Source organism: Eretmochelys imbricata, chromosome 1 (genome assembly GCF_965152235.1).
Source record: "Eretmochelys imbricata isolate rEreImb1 chromosome 1, rEreImb1.hap1, whole genome shotgun sequence".
In the NCBI taxonomy this organism is placed as follows: Eukaryota; Metazoa; Chordata; order Testudines; family Cheloniidae; genus Eretmochelys; species Eretmochelys imbricata.
The window spans coordinates 45305382-45325841 of record NC_135572.1 but is presented as its reverse complement, the minus strand read 5'-3'; the positions used below and the strand labels follow the sequence as shown (position 1 = coordinate 45325841).

Below are 20460 nucleotides of genomic sequence, written 5' to 3'. Positions count from 1 at the left end.
GGGAAATACAGGAACCGAAATTTGTTTAATTATACAAAAAATATACTGAGGTTGGAAAATGAAGAATCATTCTTGCATGCAAAAAAACAGGTTACAATGTTTGCTAGTATCTATATGAATATTATCAAATGATGACTCATCATTAGTGCTTAGGAGTAGCATGGTAATGAGTGGAACTAAATGAATGAAAGTAATTTGTTCAAATTATATAGGAGTTGCTTTTAGAAAATCTTAGGCATTGTTGTGGAGACAATGGGCCATACACTATTTTCAGCTGCACTGAAATATATCCAAAGTAATTCCAGTGGAATAACTCAGAGCACAATTGGTCCTAAATTATGTAGCAGATGTTAAGGAGGCAGATCTCTTCCAGTGGAATATTTGAACACCTACCTGTTTTAATGCTGTTGACCACTGATCCACACAGTAATTTATCTTGTAACTGGTGCTGACTTAGTGTTTAGTCTTCCCTCTTCCTCCTTGTCTGGGGGAGACCTGCCTATATTACAGCTCCCGTCCTGAAGGTTGCCGTTCAGGGAGTTACCACTGAGCTGGGTCGCACTCTGTACAGGCAGTATGCAACCCCTTAAATGAGAACCCTCCCTTCTCAAATGCAACATACTTTCTTATTCCACATAACCCCATTGCGATCGGGGGAGGTCCCAGAAGACTGGAAAAAGGCTAATGTAGTACCCATCTTTAAAAAAGGGAAGGAGGAGGATTGGGGAACTACAGGCCAGTCAGCCTCACCTCAGTCCCTGGAAAAATCATGGAACAAGTCCTTAAGGAATCAATTCTGAAGTACTTAGAGGAGAGGAAAGTGATCAGGAACAGTCAGCATGGATTCACCAAGGGCAAGTCATGCCTGACTAACCTAATTGCCTTCTATGATGAGATAACTGGCTCTGTGGATGAGGGGAAAGCAGTGGATGTGTTATTCCTTGACTTTAGCAAAGCTTTTGACATGGTCTCCCACAGTATTCTTGCCAGCAAGTTAAAGAAGTATGGGCTGGATGAATGAACTGTAAGGTGGATAGAAAGCTGGCTCAATGGGTAGCGATCAATGGCTCCATGTCTAGTTGGCAGCCGGTATCAAGCAGAGTGCCCCAAGGGTCAGTCCTGAGTCCAGTTTTGTTCAATGTCTTCATTAATGATCTGGAGGATGGCGTGGACTGCACCCTCAGCAAGTTTGCAGATGACACTAAACTGGGAGGAGAGGTAGATATGCTGGAGGGTAGGGATAGGATACAGAGGGACCTAGACAAATTAGAGGATTGAGCCAAAAGAAATCTGATGAGGTTCAATAAGGACAAGTGCAGAATCCTGCACTTAGGACAGAAGAATCCCATGCACTGCTACAGACTGGGGACTGAATGGCTTGGCAGAAGTTTTGCAGAAAAGGACCTAGGTGTTGCAGTGGACGAGAAACTGGATAAGAGTCAACAGTGTGCCCTTGTTGCCAAGAAGGTTAACGGAATTTTGGGCTGTATAAGTAGGGGCATTGCTAGCAGATTGAGGGAAGTGATCATTGCCCTCTATTCGACATTGGTGAGGCCTCATCTGGAGTACTGTGTCCAGTTTTGGGCCCCACACTACAAGAAAGATGTGGAAAAATTGGAGAGAGTCCAGCAGAGGGCAACAAAAATGATTATGGGTCTGGAACACATGACTTATGAGGAGAGGCTGAGAGAACTGGGATTGTTTAGTCTGCGGAAGAGAAGAATGAGGGGGGATTTGATAGCTGCTTTCAACTACCTGAAAGGGGATTCCAAAGAGGATGGATCTAGGCTGTTCTCAGTGGTACCAGATGACAGAACAAGGAGTAATGGTTTCAAGTTGCAGTGGGGGAGGTTTAGGTTGGATATTAGGAAAAACTTTTTCACTAGGAGGGTAGTGAAGCACTGGAATGGGTTACCTAGGGAGGTGGTGGAATCTCCTTCCTTAGAGGTTTTCAAAGTCAGGCTTGACAAAGCCCTGTCTGGGATGATTTAGTTGGGGATTGGTCCTGCTTTGAGCAGGGGGTTGGACTAGATGACCTCCTGAGGTCCCTTCCAACCCTGATATTCTATGATTCTATGGTTACCACTTCCAGGGAGACCTTCATGGCTGCAGGGGTAGGGGGTTGGATTTGCCCCTTTGTGCATAGAGCCATTGTGATGTTAGCTTAGATACACATCGTATGGTACTGGGGAAATGAGCTGCTTAACCAGTGGGATTTGGAATGTGGAAAGTTTGTTTGGGAGAAGCTTTATGGCATGATCTCTATACGAGGCTGTCAAGGTTCCTCCCCCACTTTGAACTCTAGGGTACAGATGTGGGGACCTGCATGAAAACCTCCTAAGCTTACTTTTACCAGCTTAGGTTAAAACTTCCCCAAGGTACAAATTAATTTTATCCTTTGTCCTTGGAATATCCACTGCCACCACCAAACTCTAACTGGGTTTACTGGGAAACGTAGCTTGGACACGTCTTTCCCCCCCAAATCCTCCCAATCCTTGCACCCCACTTCCTGGGAAAGGTTTGGTAAAAATCCTCACCAATTTGCATAGGTGACCACAGACCCAAACCCTTGGATCTGAGAACAATGAAAAAGCATTCAGTTTTCTTACAAGAAAACTTTTAATAGAAATAGAAGTAAAGGAATCACCCCTGTAAAATCAGGATGGTAGATACCTTAGAGGGTAATTAGATTCAAAACATAGAGAATCCCTCTAGGCAAAACCTTAAGTTACAAAAAAGACACACAGACAGAAATAGTCATTCTATTCAGCACAATTCTTTTCTCAGCCATTTAAAGAAATCATAATCTAACACATACCTAGCTAGATTACTTACTAAAAGTTCTAAGACTCCATTCCTGGTCTATCCCCGGCAAAAGCAGCATATATACAGACACAGACCCTTTGTTTCTCTTCCTCCTCCCAGCTTTTGAAAGTATCTTGTCTCCTCATTGGTCATTTTGGTCAGGTGCCAGCGAGGTTACCTTTAGCTTCTTAACCCTTTACAGGTGAGAGGATTTTTCCTCTGGCCAGGAGGGATTTTAAAGGGGTTTACCCTTCCCTTTATATTTATGACAGAGGCATAGTACTGTGTACAATAATTGGAACAAGACTACTCTATTTCAAGCCTGCTGGAGCTCAGAAACAGTGGGGCAGCGGAATATATTTCTGGGTTCTTGTGGTGGTTACCTTGTGCATATTTCAGAGTTTTAATGCAGTTTTTTATGTGATGATATTGTTGTTCAGTGATTTAATCCTAGTGAATTGACTGGCTAGGCTAGTCTGCTGGTGTGTGTTACTACTACCTATCATGCTGAACAGTATTGTCCCATTGCTTCCTTGTACTCCCCTTTCAGCTTGTCTGTATACATCCGTGGTCTCGTGTCTTATGCTTAGATTGTGAGTCTGTGGGGCCAAGGATTGTCTTTTTGTTTTGTGTTTGTACAATACATAGCACAGTGGGCCCCTGGATGCTATGATTAATACAGACCATTAATAATTTGATAGTAAAACTTTGCTTTTCCTTCTTAGTTATGCCTCTTCACCTAGAGTTCAGGTGTTATGAAAGTGTGTATGTGAGATGCTTTGTATTATCTGAGCACAAAGAAACATGGAATTCAAGATGATTTTGGTACCAGCATTCTGTGATGATCCTGAAGCATATTTAGAAAACATATGTTAATGTATACATATACAATAGAACATCAAAGATATGGACACAACAGTTATGGACTGACCAATCAGCCAGACACCATGTGAAACCGGAAGTAACCAGTCAGACAGCAGCAGAGACAAACAAACAAAGAAAAGCAAATAATGTACTGTGCCCATATTGGTAGGGACACCTGGGCTGCCTGTCCCCATCCCTTTGTTTAACTTTGTTCTAATTTTATGTGCCTCACTAAAAGGTAGGGACATCTAGGCTGCCTGTCCCCACCCCTCCACCCTTGCGCATGGGGCAGTCACTTACAACAAGACACTGGGGCTGCCAGCTTTCACCCCTGCCCCGCCCCTCCCCACCAGGAGGGGGAAGAGCGGTTTTTTCCTCTCTCTTGGGAGGAGGACACGCTGTTTCTACCTCCCCCTCTCCTGGGAGGGACACACCCTGCAGGAGGGGGATAAGCTTGCAAACTCATGCGGCACTGAGTAAAGAGTTCAGCTGCTATTGAAAGCTGGCTTGGAGTGTTAGCTGCTGGATCTGGAGCCTGAACTGTGCTTTATTCAGAGTTCCGAACATTTCAGAGTTATGGACAACCTCCATTCCTGAGGTGTCTGTAACTCTGAGGTTCTACTGTACTTATAAATAAAACGGTACTTGGGGGTTGGGGATCTCTTTGTTACAGAAGTGACTGCAATGGTCTAAAATGTTAACTTGGTTAAACCATTCATTTTTTCTGCACTGTTTTAAAGTATGTGAAAACCATAGAGAGATCTGTGCATTTAATTACAGTCTGCATTACAAGAGTATCATGCTACACTTGGGACTATAGAAATGTGAATGAAAACTAGATAAGAATACTTTCAAGTAATCACAGTTGATGGCAACTAAAATAACATCAACTTTATTGAAAATTCAGTCACATCGTCAGGGATGTCTTCATTATACTGAAAGCATGAATATATGAAAATAATAAATCTAAATCCTGTTAATTGTGATGATTCATTAAATACGATGACATTTTGTGACCACTTGTGATTGTGTTGGAGTGTCACATTTAGTACTGTGACAAAGTTCCTGCTCTACCTTGGTGGGTCTTGCACTTATTGGCGGATTTGTTCGCCTTGGAGCTTCATGGCAGCCCTCAGCTTGCCTGTTTTTCTGAATTCACAGTCCAGGTCGACTCCTCCTCTGTCTGAACAGGAGTTGGGAAGATTTGGGGGGAACCCGGGCCCACCCTCTACTCCGGGTTCCAGCCCAGGGTCCTGTGGAATGCAGCTGTCTAGAGTGCCTCCTGGAACAGCTGTGCGACAGCTACAACTCCCTGGGCTACTTCCCCATGGCCTCCTCCCAACACCTTCTTTATCCTCACCATAGGACCTTCCTCCTGGTGTCTGATAATGCTTGTACACCTCAGTCCTCCAACAGTCCACATTCTCACTCTCAGCTCCTAGTGCCTCTTGCTCCCAGCTCCTCACACACACACCACAAACTGAAGTGAGCTCCTTTTTTAGAACCCAGGTGTCCTGATTAGCCTGCCTTAATTGATTCTAGCAGCTTCTTGATTGGCTGCAGGTGTTCTAATCAGCCTGTCTTAATTGTCTCCAGAAGGTTCCTGATTGTTCTGGAACCTTCCCTGTTACCTTACCCAGGGAAAAGGGACCTACTTAGCCTGCTCTCCTGCTGCTGCCCTCTGGCCGGGGCTTTCCTTGCTTTTTGCCCCTGCTTTCGGCTTCCCCCCTGACCGGGTCAGACGCTTTCCCCCCTTTCTTTTCTTTCTGTTGTTTTTTTTTTCTTTCTCTGCTGTTGCTAGAGTGCTGGCCAGCAGCTGGCCGGCTGTTAGCCCCCCCCCCCGCCCGCTCTCGGACGCTTCTGCCGCTCCAGCTGAACCCCCCCCCCCGAGAGAGCGGGGGCCTGCTGACCCGCTCCCCGGAGGGGGGGAGTGGAGGGACCCAGCCCCCAGACCCACCTGCTTGCTGCTTGTTTTTGGACCTGTCTCCGGCTGAGAGAATTTCTTATCATCTGCTCCGGCATCCCTGAAATGTTGGAGCTGCGAAAAAGAAAGCCCGGACAAGGAAGGGAAACAGCCGTCTACCAGAAGAACACCGCCCGGGGAATTTACAAATCGCCATGGAGGGGACCCAAGACTGAGTAACTTTCGAACTGTGCTCTCGTGTGGGGGGAGGCCTTGACTGTGTCGAGACTGTGTTTGTAGGGACACAGGGGGTGTGGCACAGAGCTGCCCCCCGATCCATCTGTGTCCTCCCAACCCCCACACTACCATCTTCACAACTGCCTCCTCCACCGTTATTGCTGGCTGTTTAACATCTGCCTCTGGAGTTAGCTGCTCGCCCTGATTCCACCATGTTGGCCAGAAGCACCAGCCAACCAAATAGGACTCTCTGGACAAGCGTACGGTGGTTCATGTGCCGCCCCCCCCTCCCGAACTGCCCATCCCACAGCCTGTCCCTTTTTACCTGACCCCAACTCCTGTTAACCACCTGCCACCGCCACTGCTGGGGCATCGGCAATGGAGGGCACCGGGGTGACCTCCACCGCTGCCATGCCCACCGCCTCCCCAGACTCTAGGGGAGCCCCTCCAGCCAGCGGGAAAGGCCAGAGCAAGAAGAAGGGGAAGGGCCCTGCTAAAACAACCAGGCCGTCCGTGGCAGGAGCCACACCCACTGCTGCGGCCCCGCCACCGACCACGGTGTCCCTCCCCACTGCCCCCTCCACCAGCTCTGCGGGTGTCCCTCCCTCCCCCCCAGGATGAATGCCCGGGCGGCAGCAGCCCCCCTGCCTGCCGCCTCATCATCTCTCCCACCCACCGCCTCCGCCACCATCAACAGTGGCCGGGGCCCCTTCCCCACCATGACAAGGAAGCACGGTATCCGATGCCTCCTGGTGCCCGCCTCGCCCCACATGGAGACCTATGTGCAGGCGTTGGTGAGGGTGGTGGGGCCCTCGGCCATTGTGGCGGCCTCCAAAATGTATGGGAAGGTCATCTTCTTCTTAGCAGCGGAGGCTGCCGCCCAGGAGGCAGTGGAGAGGGGCCTGGCGGTGCGGGGGGTGTTTGTCCCCCTAGAGCCGCTAGAGGACTTGGGCGTCCGCTTGGTCCTGACCTCTGTCCCTCCTTTTCTCCCCAGTGCTGCCCTGTTACCCGCCCTTTCCACCCTGGGGAAACCTGTTTCTGTCATCAACCCTCTCCCATTGGGCTGCAAGGACCCCACCCTCTGTCACATCTTTTCCTTCACCGGCAAGTGCAGCTTCTACTGCCGTTGGCGGCGCGTCACGGAGAGGCGCTCAAGGGGTCCTTCCTAGTCCCCCACCAGGGTGCCTGTTACCGGGTGTATTTCTCCACGGGGGAAGCCCGGTGCTACCTCTGCCAGGCTTCAGGGCATGTCCAGAGGGACTGCCCCTTAGCCCAACAAGGAAGGGCATCTGGGATCCCTGAGGCCTGGCAGGACATCGGCCCCGTCATTGCCGACGCCCCTGGCTGCCCGGTACCCGAACCCGCCCCCCCTCCTCTTCGGACCACCACTTCTCCTGCTCAGGCCCAAGAGGCACCTCCCCTACAACGCCCAGACGAGCGGGAAAGCCCCGCCCTCGCTGCTGACAATCTGGCAGGGCCTATGGAGGAGGGTGTGGCAGAGATACCACCAGGCATGGGAGAGAGCCTGCCCCAGGGAGAATCCTCCCTCCCTTATGCCGCCCCACCGTCCCTCCCCAAGTCCCTGAGCCATCGCCTTTACCCCCTGACACGACCCCTGCTAACCAGCCCCCAGATGATGCCATGGAGGGCTGGGCCTTAGTCCAGGGGAAGTGAGGCAAGCGGAAAGCTCGAGCTCCGCCTCATCTACCCGAGGTGGAAGTCCCCCGGAAGACCAGGAAGGGGGGCACCGATGCCAAACCTTCCGCTTTGCCCACGAGTGTGTCCCATCCACCGGTGTCAGCCAGGAAAGACATGGTAGCACCGGAAGGTAGTGTCTCCCCTCCACGGGAGACCCTCCCCTCCGAGACCCTCGAAGAAGCCCCTTCTGTCCTCACGCTACCTGAAGCCCCCGTGAACCCCGAGGCAACCGTCGTGGTGGGTGCCAGCGGGGAGAACCCCGGGGTGACGGCAAGTGTCCTCTCCTCCATGTTCGAGGAGATCGAGGCCCTAGATCTGACCCCGGTCGCCCAGAGGGAGGACGACCTTTTGCCAGCAAACCTTGATTTGGGCGACCTCACTCCACCCCTCTTTTCCCCATGCTCCCTCCTCCTACCTGCTGCTTCTGCTCCCACCTCTGAGGAGCCCCTGGACTCCTCCATCGACCCGGCCGCTGATGGCACCCCGCTGACGACCACCGAGCCTGCTCAGGTGACAGCCGGCGCCACGCGGCCAGGACATGAATTGCCAGGGCCCCTCCCCATTGGTGTGGAGCAATCGATTTCCTTCCCGGGTGGGGGCCCAACAGAAGATAATCCACCTCCTAATGCTGTGGCCGCTAAATCCACCATAGAGCCCGCGCCCGATATCACTGAGAGCTCCCTCCCCACCCCCTTAACCCTCGAGTCTGATTGGGAGGCGCCACCATCCAGCTGCTTGCCTCCCGAAACCCAGAACCTCGCCTCTGCCCCTGCCCCTGTCCCTACCCCTATCCAATTTACCTCCTGCAATGTTATTGCCACCACCGGGTCTGTCTCCTTCCCTTTCCCAACTGATGACCCCCAGGGAGCGGCCTTTGTGTTCTCCTGCCATGACCCATTAGGAGCTGCTATCTTCCCTCCACCGCCCCCTATTGCCCCAGAGCTTGAGGCAGGCCTAGAAGCTCCAGCCCATCAGGCACCCCATCGGTGGTCCACACCCTGCTTGTCCGTTTTAGTGGACCACGGGGCTGCACCAAGGGCCCCACCGGGGAAACAACCGGGAAACTGTAACCCCACCCCCCATGAGCTGCGAGGAGAGCTGCGGAAGTTTTTAGAGGATGTCCGTGGCTCCCGCAACAAGGTACAGCTTGCTCTCCAGCGATGGGGGGATTTTTTTCAAATCCTCCGGGCCACAAGGGCCCTCATGGGGGAAGGTAAAGGGACGGGGAAGCAGGATGCCGCAGCCTACTGGCGGGTCCGCGTCTTCCATGACCAATTACTCATCTACGGGATGGGTCAAGGACTATTGCACGGCCCGCTGGGGGATGCGAGCGTCCCTGCCAGTGAGGATCCCCCCCGACCCCCCCCCCGACTCCCCCCATGACACCTCTCACCGTTGCAACGTTGAACACCCAGGGTTGTAGGATGGCTCTCCGCAGGTCCCAGGTTCTCTCCTTCCTTCAGGAGGGAGGGTACTCTGTGATTTTCCTGCAGGAGACCCATACGGATCCGAGCGCCGAAGACAGTTGGCGGCTGGAGTGGGGGGACAGGGTCTACTTTAGCCATTCCACGATTTGGCAGGCTGGAGTGGCGACCCCGTTCTCCCCCGACCTACGGCCTGAGATGCTAGGGGTCGCCGAGGCCATGCCGGGTTGTCTGCTGCATCTCTGGGCCCATATAGAGGGGCTCATGGTTAACCTCGTTAACGTCTATGCCCCGACATCGGGCCCGGAGCAGCTGCAATTCTACCAGCAGGCGTCCGCCTTCCTCGGCACCTTAGATTCTCACGAGTGCCTGGTCCTGGGAGGGGATTTTAATACCACCCTGGAGGAGCGAGACCGCTCGGGGACCGAGCGGAGCCCGGCCGCTGCGAACACCCTCCGGGAGATAGTTGAACATCACTCCCTAGTGGACATCTGGCGTGACCACCACCTGGATGACACTTCCACGTTCACCTTTGTCCGGGTGGAAGCCCATCGGTCGAGCCACTCCCGGTTGGACCGCATTTATTTATCACGCTTCCATCTCTCACGAGCCCACTCCTCCAGTATTCGGCTGGCCCCATTTTCTGACCATCACCTAGCCACCGTGACAGCCTCCCTCTGTGCAGAGAGGCTGGGGCCGGCCTATTGGCATTTTAACAACAGCCTGTTGGAGGATGAAGGCTTCGTGACATCCTTCCGGGAATTCTGGCTGGCCTGGCAAGGGCAGCGGCATGCCTTTCCCTCGGCGCAGTGATGGTGGGACCTGGGAAAGGTGCGTGCCCAGCTTTTCTGCCGCGACTATACCCGGGGCACCAGCTGACGGAGAAATGCGGCAATAGAGCAGTTGGAACGGGAGGTCTTAGAGCTGGAGAGGTGTTTGGCCGCCAGTCCTGAAGACCCGCTCCTCTGCGGAGCGTGCCGGGAGAAGCGGGAGGAGCTCCGGGCCCTCAAGGACCATTGGGTCCGGGGTTCCTTTGTTCGATCCCGCATCCGCCTCCTTTGGGAGATAGATCGCGGCTCCCGCTTCTTCTATGCCCTGGAGAAAACGAGGGGGGCCAAGAAACACGTCACCTGCCTCCTGGCAGAAGACGGCACCCCCCTCACAGAACCAGCGGAGATGTGCGGGAGGGCCCGAGCCTTCTACGCAAGTCTTTTCTCCCCGGATCCGACCAACCCTAGCGCTTGCAGAGTGCTTTGGGAGGAGCTCCCTACGGTCAGCGCGAGCAACCGAGACTGGCTAGAGTTGCCTCTCACTCTGGCCGAGTTCTCGGAAGCCCTCCATCATATACCCACTAATAAGGCGTGGACGGGCTCACCGTGGAGTTCTACCGCGTGTTTTGGGACGTCCTCGGCCCAGACCTAGTCACCGTCTGGGCCGAGTCTCTGCAGAGTGGGGTCCTCCCTTTTTCGTGCAGGCGAGCTGTGCTCGCCTTATTGCCGAAGAAGGGTGACCTCCGCGATTTACGAAATTGGCGTCCCGTCTCGCTCCTCAGCACGGACTACAAATCATAGCGAAAGCAATCTCGCTGCGGCTAGGTTCTGTGCTTGCAGACGTGATCCACCCAGACCAGACCTACACCGTCCCGGACCGCAGTATCTTTGATTACCTATTTATGGTTCGGGACCTTTTGGAACTTGGGCATAGAGATGGTCTGTCGTTCGCCCTCCTGTCCCTAGATCAGCAGAAGGCATTCGATAGGGTGGACCACGGGTACCTCCTGAGCACTCTCCAGGCATTTGGCTTCGGACCCCAGTTTGTGGGTTTTCTCCGGGTGCTGTACACTTCCGCAGAGTGTCTGGTTAAGCTCAACTGGACCCTGACCGAACCGTTCAGCTTCGGGCGAGGAGTATGGCAGGGGTGCCCCCTCTCGGGCCAACTGTGTGCTCTGGTGATCGAACCCTTCCTCTGTCTCCTCCGCAGGAGGTTGACAGGGTTGGTGCTGTGGGAGCTAGAGCTGCAGCTGGTCCTGTCGGCGTAAGCTGATGACATGCTCCTCGTGATCCAGGACTCCAGCGACTTGGCGCGGGTGGAGGCTTGCCAGGCCATCTATTTGGCAGCCTCCTCCGCCCGGGTCAACTGGGTCAAGAGCTCTGGCTTGGCGGTAGGAGACTGGTGGCAGGCGAGCTCCCTCCCACCCGCGCTTCAGACCATCTGGTGGAGCGCGGGTCCGCTGCTCTACCTCGGCATTTACCTTTCTGCCACGCATCCCTCTCCGCTGGAAAACTGGGAAAATTTAGAGGGCGGGGTGATAGAGCGGCCCTGGAAATGGACGGGACTACTCCGATGTCTCTCCCTCTGAGGGAGAGCGCTGGTGCTTAATCAGCTAGTCCTGTCCATGCTCTGATACCGGCTCAACACCCTGCTCCCGGCCCTGGGTTTCCTGACCAACCTCCGGACATCGATTCTGGGGTTCTTTTGGTCAGGAACACACTGGGCCCCTGTACGGGTTCTTCGTCTACCCCTGAAGGAAGGAGGACAGGGCCTGAAGTGTCTACACACTCAGGTCCGTGTCTTCCACCTCCAGGCCCTACAGAGGCTCCTCTATGGTGCAGGCAGTTCGGTGTGGAGCATATTGGCGCATGCCATGCTGCGCCGCATCTGAGGGCTCCAATATGACCGGCAGCTCTTTTATCTCTGTCGGGGAGGTCTTCCGCGAGACCTCTTGGGGCTGCCGGTCTTCTACCAGGACCTCCTCCGGACTTGGAAACTGTTTTCAACGACCAGGTCTGTGGCGGCCACCGAGGTGGTAGATCTCCTCGCGGAGCCCCTGCTACACAACTCCCAGCTCCGTGTGCAGGTGGCGGAGTCCCGCTCGGTGCGCCAGAGCTTGATCCTGGCAGAAGTCACGAGAGTTGGAGACTTCCTGGACTACAACCGCGGAGACTGGCTGGATCCCCTGACGCTCGCCCGGCGCATGGGGCGCTCCAGACCTCGCACCCCCCGGCGCGTACTTCAGGAGGTGAAGGCCGCTTTGCTGCCCACTGCTCGAGCTTACCTCAACCAGGTCCTGCTTGAGGGCACGCCCCGCCCACCCTCTACCCCAGGCCCGCCGGACCTTTTAATTGGACCCTTGCCACGCAGACCCAATCGACCCCCTCACCCCTTCACTGCGAGCTGGCTGCATGAACTGCAGCCGGTACGCTTCCAAACCGCGCCAAGGAAACATCTATACATGCTCGTGCTCCACACCCTTCACACCCTCACCCTAGTGTCCAGCCCCGACACAAAGTGGCGAGACCTTCTGCCACCTTTGGAGGGTGAGCAACCCTGGTAGGCCAGCCTATATTCCACCTTGGTTCCGAGGCCCATCGGGGACATCAGTTGGCGGCTCCTTCATGGAGCTGTGAGCACGGACACGTACTTGGCGCGGTTCACCCCCGTCCCAGACACTTGTCCCTTTTGTGGTGTGAGGGAAACCCTGGCGCATGTATATTTGGAGTGCACCAGGCTGCAGCCCCTGTTCCAGCTTCTCACAAATCTCCTATTACGTTTTTGGTTGCATTTTTCCCCTCACCTTTTTATTTATGCACTCCCCATCCGTGGCCTCACAAAGTCGCGGGATCTCCTGGTTAACCTCCTCCTGGCCATGGCTAAAATGGCCATCTATAAAACCAGAGAGAGGAGGTTGGCCAATGGAATTTCCTGTGACTGTGGGGCCATTTTCCGATCCTCAGTCCGTTCACGTATCTGGGCGGAGTTCCTCTGGGCGGCGTCCGACTCCCTTGATGCTTGAGGAGTGGTGAGCACTGTCCGAGGTTCTCTGCTCAGTGTCCCTGTCCGGGTCCCTTTGTCTGACCCCTTGATTGGGGGAGAGAGTAAGGGACCCCAGCCCCAGCCATTGCTGCTGTGGAGAACCACCACCTTAGAGGGGTCCTTTCAATGTGGGTGCACGTGCCCCCCCCCGGATTGTTCACCCCAAAGCCTGCCCCTCTTGTTGGGTGCTTTCAGAGGAGGGAATTGTTGGTGACACTCGGGCATGGCGCCAGGTAACTCGAGGGGGTGGAAGACCACGAGAATCGATGAAGCCCCTTCGCTCTGGGCCACCAGGTAACTCGGAAGGGTGGAAGACCGCGAGAGTCGAGAAAGCCCCCTGCTCTGGGCCCAGGCAAGCTTGAACACTTCCCTCCCCTGAAGCTAATGAGAAAACAATTGTGACAGGTTGCTGTGTTACACATTGCATATGCTGCTGTTTTTACTTTGTAAGTGTGTTATGTAAATAAAAAAACATCTTTTGCTTCAAAAAAAAAATTACTCTCCTATAGCCATCTGGCCTGACCCTGTCACAGTACATAATGTATGATCTCCCCCTGACTCTCTGGATGCAGTATAACATCTGTGTGCTGGGTATGACTGTAAAGAATGTTATCTTCTCTAGAGAGAGGATGGTACACTGGTAACTGAGCTAGGCTACACCCCCCTACACCAAGAGGCTCTGGTTACACAAAGTAAACAAACTAAATTAAATGGAGCTGTAAAAATGAAATGACAAATTAATTACATCATATCAATTTTAACAATTGTGTACAGACCACAATTTTAAAAATAACTTTTTATTTAACTTTGTTCTAATTTTATGTGCCTCACTAAAGGATCTGATCCTGCTGCCATTGCAGTGAATGGCAGATCTTCATCAGTGGGATAGAATCAGCCCCAAGCACCAAAATATGCGGGTACCAGCTCTCATAATTTTGTTATTCATACTTAGATACAGCAAAATCCCATTAACAGTTGGGGAAGAAAGAGGGTTAAAGTAGAAGGATAACAGATTGCTAATCCTGGACACTTATACACATGCTTAGGTTTTCTCACATGTGAAGTCCCATTCACTCTGTAAGTAAAGTTAACATGTTCATAAGTATTTTCAGGATCGAGGATGTAATGAGACTTATATTTTATTATGTAATCATTATGCATGGCAATTAATTAAATGGAAAAAGCAGACTTTTTTGTGAATACCTGTTTTAATATGGCAATCAAGGGCACATGGTAGATGTAATGTGTTTGGATTTTAAAAGACCATTTGATTACGTATGTGTCAGTCTTATGCTGAACCTTGCTGTTAGTTTGGATATCAGTGCTGTCGTTCAGTGAAATTGGGCAAAAGACTTCTTGGGGAGGACTGGAAATGCTCACGTGGTGCATCCCACAGAGAAGGCTGGGCTTCCTGGCATGGTACAGTCTGCACCTTCCTTATGTGCGTGCGGGAGCTCAAATGTGGTGGTGTCTTGCGTCCTGCTGTGTGGATCCTAAAGCAGGACATTGGAGACAACAATCTAACCCCTCTAGATTAAGAGCGCTATAGAGGCTGGTTCCCTTGGAAAACAGCTAGTTAAAAATAATCCGTTTGTCCCAGATACTCTGTTGGCTCTTGTAGAGATTATAGTCTCAGTCTTCAGGGGCCAGGGGATGTCAGCTGTACTGTGAATACTGCACTACTAGTACAGCTGTGGATGGGCTGTCCCAAAGAATGATACTAGCATTTCTGGAATGTGTCACGGTGAAAGCTGCTGGTATGGAAGACACACACACACACACACTAATTTTGTGGGGCAGAAGGGAGTAATTGTAAATTTGTTGGATAACAAGTAATTTTATGTTAAAAATTACTAGAAATATTTAGTCCAGAGAAACAAGAAATAACGGGCCAGCTCTTACTCCTTGTTTCTCTTATTTCAGGTGATGTGACTCCCACTATGTTAGTAACAGAGGTTCTTTGACATACCTTCATGGACGCCAGGATTAAAGCCAAGCAAAGTAATCATAGTTATTAACCAGGGCTATTTTATTATTAAAGAAAGGAAAAGAAAACGTTAAACAAAAAAACCACAAATGACAGAATACAAGTGATTAACTGGTTACTTTAGTTACAATCTCCTCTGTATGCTTCCTTGCGGAGAGCTTTTAGGAGAGATTAAGCCTTTGACAGTGGACTGCATCTGGAGGTGTTCTTCATTTCATACGTTAAGACCAAAGTTCACTGTTTTCCATATTTATTGTGAGCCCATCTTAGTATCTCATAGATACTTAAACTGTTCATAATTGGGCAAAAGAATTTAAGAGCAGGTGAGGCTTGTTTGGTGTCTCATTGATAACCTAAACAGTTGATCATTGGGCAAAGTAAGTAATATTAACTAAGTCCTGTGAAATCAAAGAAAATATTTAAACTCAAAAAGAGAGCCATTTAAGGGACAGTCTTGAGATGGGACAATTATTAATATTAAGAAATGTACATACAATTAAATCCTATTATTATTTTGTTTATCAATGTTTAGCCCCTGTCACCTCTTCAAGAATACACAGTCTGACCATATGGTGATTAACAGGAGAAACTGTTAATATTTTTAAGTTACAAAAGCATTTCCTTATCCCAATAAATATTCAGAAGAGTTTAAATTTAATCTCTTGGCAGTGTCTAAATTAACTTCCTCTCACCAATCTGTGTTGAAGTCCTGGGGAGGTTTTCCTTGGGTTGCTTTCCTTTTGGGGCTTCTCTGTTTTTCTTAATCTGATTGTGGCAGCTTGCTTGTAGAGATGGACAGGATGAGTTGTGGAGTGCTTACTGTTTAAGCAAGGTAGCAGAGGTGTGTGTGTGTGTGTGTGTGAAGGGTGCTCCATTTGGAGTTTTATACCCTTCTTCTTTCTATGTTCATGAAGTTATAGGAAAATATGCCTCTTTCAGGCTTCCATGGATTCCAAGTTGGTTACTATCATCCTTCCCCTGGGCTCAGGACCTTCATGGGTTTCCTGTAGGAGCTTCTTCATTAAATGAATATGCAGCACTTTTTAACAGCCTTTGTTCTTGTGCTGGGAAAATCCCAGATAAACTCTAACTTCGAAAGGTTAATGTCTTATTTTTATTCAATCCATTGTCTGACATAGTCCTTCAGTCTATTTAGAGTTGGACAGGAAATGAAAGTGTTTTTAAAAAGTCCAAACAATCCTGTTCTTTTATGAATCTTTTTAGTTTTTAACAGTCATTTAACATTAAATAATTCTTAGAACATCTTTAGTTTAAGAATCAACAACTCCTTGAGTAATTATTTAAGTTTTTTTGTGTAGTTGAAGTTTGATTTTTCCTGTCATCTTGAGTTGCGTGAGGGAGCTATTTAAGCATGCCAATTTAATTAATTCTCCACTAATACAAATATTCTATACTTAAATAGCTTCTGTTAGGGGGCTTATTTCTTTATCCGCTTACTTCCCTGGTCCTTCACGCATGAACAGAGAGCAACAATACCCGAAGTCCAAAGGTGCAAACAATTCGATGTTTGTTGGGGTGAACTTCCAGCAAGCATGATTCCAGTTTCCTTCCTTAGTGTCCCCCTTCCCAGCTCTGACACCACAGAGCCTTACCTGTATTCATGTTCCCATTCCTGCCCTTAGCTAAACATGATTCCAATTTCTCCACCCCCATTCCCTGTTTTCATTTCCCCCTTTAGCAAAATATGATTCCAATTTCCCCAACTCCATTCCCTGTTCCCATTTCCCCGCCCCCCCACATCCACCCACTTCCTGATTGACTGCAGACTATATAGTAAAACTTGAGTTCTGCTTCGCTATACCTTAACCAATCATTTTCCTGAAATTTAACTAACCAATCCTAACATATTGTAACATGATTGTTTAACCAATTATATCCCACCACCTTAATTAGTTTACACCCAGCAAAAATAATTATACAGCAGACAGGAACAATCACAGAACCAGACAGAGATTATACAGACAAACAATAGCAAAGTGGGAACTATAATGACAAAACAATACAGAAGTGAGGATTTCACATCCCAGCTATTGATAAGTGAGTTCTTGTCAGACAGGATGCTATCAAACTAAGTTTCCTTTTACATCTTCTAGGCACTTCCCTTTCTCTGGAGGCGATGGGCATTATCAGGACAGGAGTGTATTCCTAACAGCCCAATAGCACCTTATTTCAATGTGACTAGTTTGGAATGTGAGGATGTGACCAGTCGCTTCCCAGCTTATGGCTGCCTCTGTTGCTTAGCCAAAGGCCTTAGCCTAAGAACAGGGCCTCAGACTGTCAAAGTAAGAGAAGGACTTTACACTGGCAGACAGTGATTTTGATTCTTTCTTTTATACCTCTAACTAGCCAAGTGATAAGAATACGCCTAAATTCTTAGAGTATAGGCCTTTACAGACAGGCCTGAATATCTATATCCTAACAGCTTCTTACATCAATAATTATTTTAGCAAGATCATTAGAGTCTATGTTAGTACATGAACACTTTACCATTTACATAGCAATGATATTAGGAAATTACTTTAGTGCTTTGCATTTAGTTAAAATACTTACAAATATGCCATTCAAAATGATTTGCTGTTTCACAACTGAAGAAATAAAGGTTTAAAACATTTCCAACTACACATGTTTTTCCTAGACACTTTTGAGTGAAGTTTTTAGAGTAATTATAAAATTCAACAAGAATATTTCTAGAATTATTTGTGTGGGTTTACTCTGAAATTTTTCTTGGGAGAGTGAAAAAGTCCACTTTACACCTAGATTTATTCTTTGATAACGCAACCCTACATTCCTTTTCACAAATCAGGTCTTTTCCTAAAAGGTGAATGTTTTTTGTATTGTGTGTTTTCTTGAGACAAGGATTACATTTGTACCAAACTGGTATTTTACACAAAGGGAGATGTTCTGGTTTGTTTGTCTCTGGGGTGACAGAAAGCAGAAGCCTCTTGGAATTGCTCTCCTTAGTTTGAATGTTTTCTACAATTGAATAAACAAAAACATATATAGGTGAGGTACTTTTCTCCAAGTACCATATATATGAGAGCAATGATAAATATACACTATTTTTCAGTAAAGGCACAGGGAAGCTTAATTACATAACATTAAAATAGTGTATTAATATACTTTTTGCATTAATATTGAGGTCTCTACCTCAATTTATTACTTAAAAACAAAGAGCTGAATTTTCCCCTGCATCTGGGGTTTTCTTGTTGTGAGGGGAAGGAGGTGGCCATTGGGGAGCCAGGTACAGCAAGCTCCCTCATTCAGCACCAGACTGGCCCTGACGTTCCTTAGAGTAGCCCAGGTGCTACTCTAGCTTATACCACTAGATATCTTCTTCCACTGGAGTGTAGAAGAGCTCTGCTAAGGTGGAGTGAAGGGGTGGCTGGAATGGGAGCCAGCTCTACCTATTTCACTAGCTTTATGCCAACAGACAAATCCCTTCTCCATGGATAAATCTTCACTGGCCACTTATGGGCAGAACCCAACCAGTCTGCACTGCCCGATCAGCACAAAGTGGATGCATCATACTGCAGGATCTGGCCCAACATATTTCCATTCCAGTTCTCTGTACATTGCAGAGGTTCATGAGCCTAGGAATTCTATTTGGTACTCATATTTATGTTTGCACTGGTCACCTGTCAGCCACTTTTTGTGTTGTCATGGGGACATGGCTCATTACAAAACTGAACAATATAATATCTTGGGCTTTATAGACTTTTCTCCTGAAATTGACCAGGTTTTCATTTGTATCACAACATCTATTGTTACTTGTTAATAGATGTCGGTTATGCAGCTAGCAGAGAAAATGACACAATTTATCTGAAAATGAGTTTTCTTCCTAATTTGTTGGTATGGCTAGATGTATATCACCTTTTGCATTACTCTTCCTATGATGTAATTACCTCAAGATATCACTACACAAAATGATCAGCAAGGCTAATTCTGAAATTATCTTTTTTTTTTGGTAGCTTAGTGCTCACAACGAGGGCTTTGAGTTCAGCATACTAGGTCAGTTCTGAGACAAGAAGTGACTCAGAGTATGAAATAAAAGTAAATTGTGTGGCACATTTCTGTAATTAAAGTAGCTGTTAATTCTTTAAAGTGTGGCTGTACTTTGAAAAATCACTCTGTAAAAAATGGCGTTATGGAGTTTCCAGCCTATAGCCTGGTTTTAACTGTTCCAGGATATAACAATAACAAGTGTAGTATTAATTGGACTTAACCACATGCTTAAAGATAAGCATGTGCTTAAGTGGTTTTCTGAACTCGGTTCCTAATGAAGTACAAATGTAGGTATTAGAGAGACCTGCCCATAGTACTGGAGTTTGGACAGATATTTTAAATAGATAATTTTTGTCTTCTGACTGTACGATCAGGTGATATTTGTTGTAATGATCAGAGTTACTGCCTTTCTGCGAGCCTTCAGTGTCCAATACACACTCCCTCAAAAGGGAGAACGACATTATATTTCTATACATTATACATCTCCTTAATGTTTACCCACAACTCCCTATATTAACTTTGAACAGTGAAGTCATTGCTAGCTCTTGAGGCACTATCATTTTTCTGCAGGGTTGGTTTTTTTTTTTTGTGGTTACACTAGTGTACTTTAACCAAGTTTTTGTTGTTTGTTTTTGCTTTTTGAACCTACAGTACAGCTAAGTACAGCGTGGTGACATTTCTACCTCGATTCCTCTATGAGCAGATTAGAAAAGCTGCTAATGCTTTCTTCCTCTTCATTGCCTTACTGCAGGTATGGTTTTATTTTTTTAAACCTTTGATTCAAAAGAAATTCCAATGTAATTACAAAGAAACTAAAAGAAAAAAAAATCAAGTGTGCCTCAATAGAATAATTCATAGATTCATAGACACTAAGGTCAGAAGGGACCATTATGATCATCTAGTCCGACCTCCTGCACAACGCAGGCCACAGACTCTCACCCACCCACTCCTGCGAAAAACCTCTCACCTATGTCTGAGCTATTGAAGTCCTCAAATCATGGTTTAAAGACTTCAAGGAGCAGAGAATCCTCCAGAAAGTGACCCGTGCCCCATGCTACAGAGGAAGGCGAAAAACCTCCAGGGCCTCTTCCCATCTGCCCTGGAGAAAAATTCCTTCCCGACCCCAAATATGGCGATCAGCTAAACCCTGAGCATATGGGCAAGATTCACCAGCCAGATACCCAGGCAAGAATTTTCTGTAGTAACTCAGATCCCACCCCATCTAACATCCCATCACAGGCCATTGGGCCTATTTACCATGAATATTTAAAGATCAATTAATTACCAAAATCATGTTATCCCATCATATCATCTCCTCCATAAACTCATCGAGTTTAATCTTAAAGCCCGATAGGTCTTTTGCCCCCACTGCTTCCCTTGGAAGGCTATTCCAAAACTTCACTCTTCTGATGGTTAGAAACCTTCATCTAATTTCAAGTCTAAACTTCCCAATGGCCAGTTTATATCCATTTGTTCTTGTGTCTACATTGGTACTGAGCTTAAATAATTCCTCTCCCTCTCCAGTATTTATCCCTTCGATATATTTATAGATAGCAATCATATCTCCCCTCGACCTTCTTCAGTTAGGCTAAACAAACCAAGCTCCTTGAGTCTCCTTTCATAAGACAGGTTTTCCATTCCTCGGATCATCCTAGGAGCCCTTCTCTGTATCTGTTCCAGTTTGAATTCATCCTTCTTAAACATGG

The 20460-nt window shown here is 48.5% G+C and overlaps 1 protein-coding gene across 2 annotated transcripts in view; it reads left to right on the top strand.

Annotated features, from left to right (window-relative positions):
- ATP8A2 (ATPase phospholipid transporting 8A2) overlaps positions 1-20460 on the top strand; it is a 668324-nt gene that overhangs the window by 91643 nt on the left and 556221 nt on the right. For both annotated transcript variants that reach the window (XM_077809582.1, XM_077809591.1), the window contains one exon: positions 19406-19505. In XM_077809582.1, coding sequence (XP_077665708.1) covers positions 19406-19505 — 100 coding nt within the window. The remainder of the gene's footprint in view (positions 1-19405; positions 19506-20460) is intronic.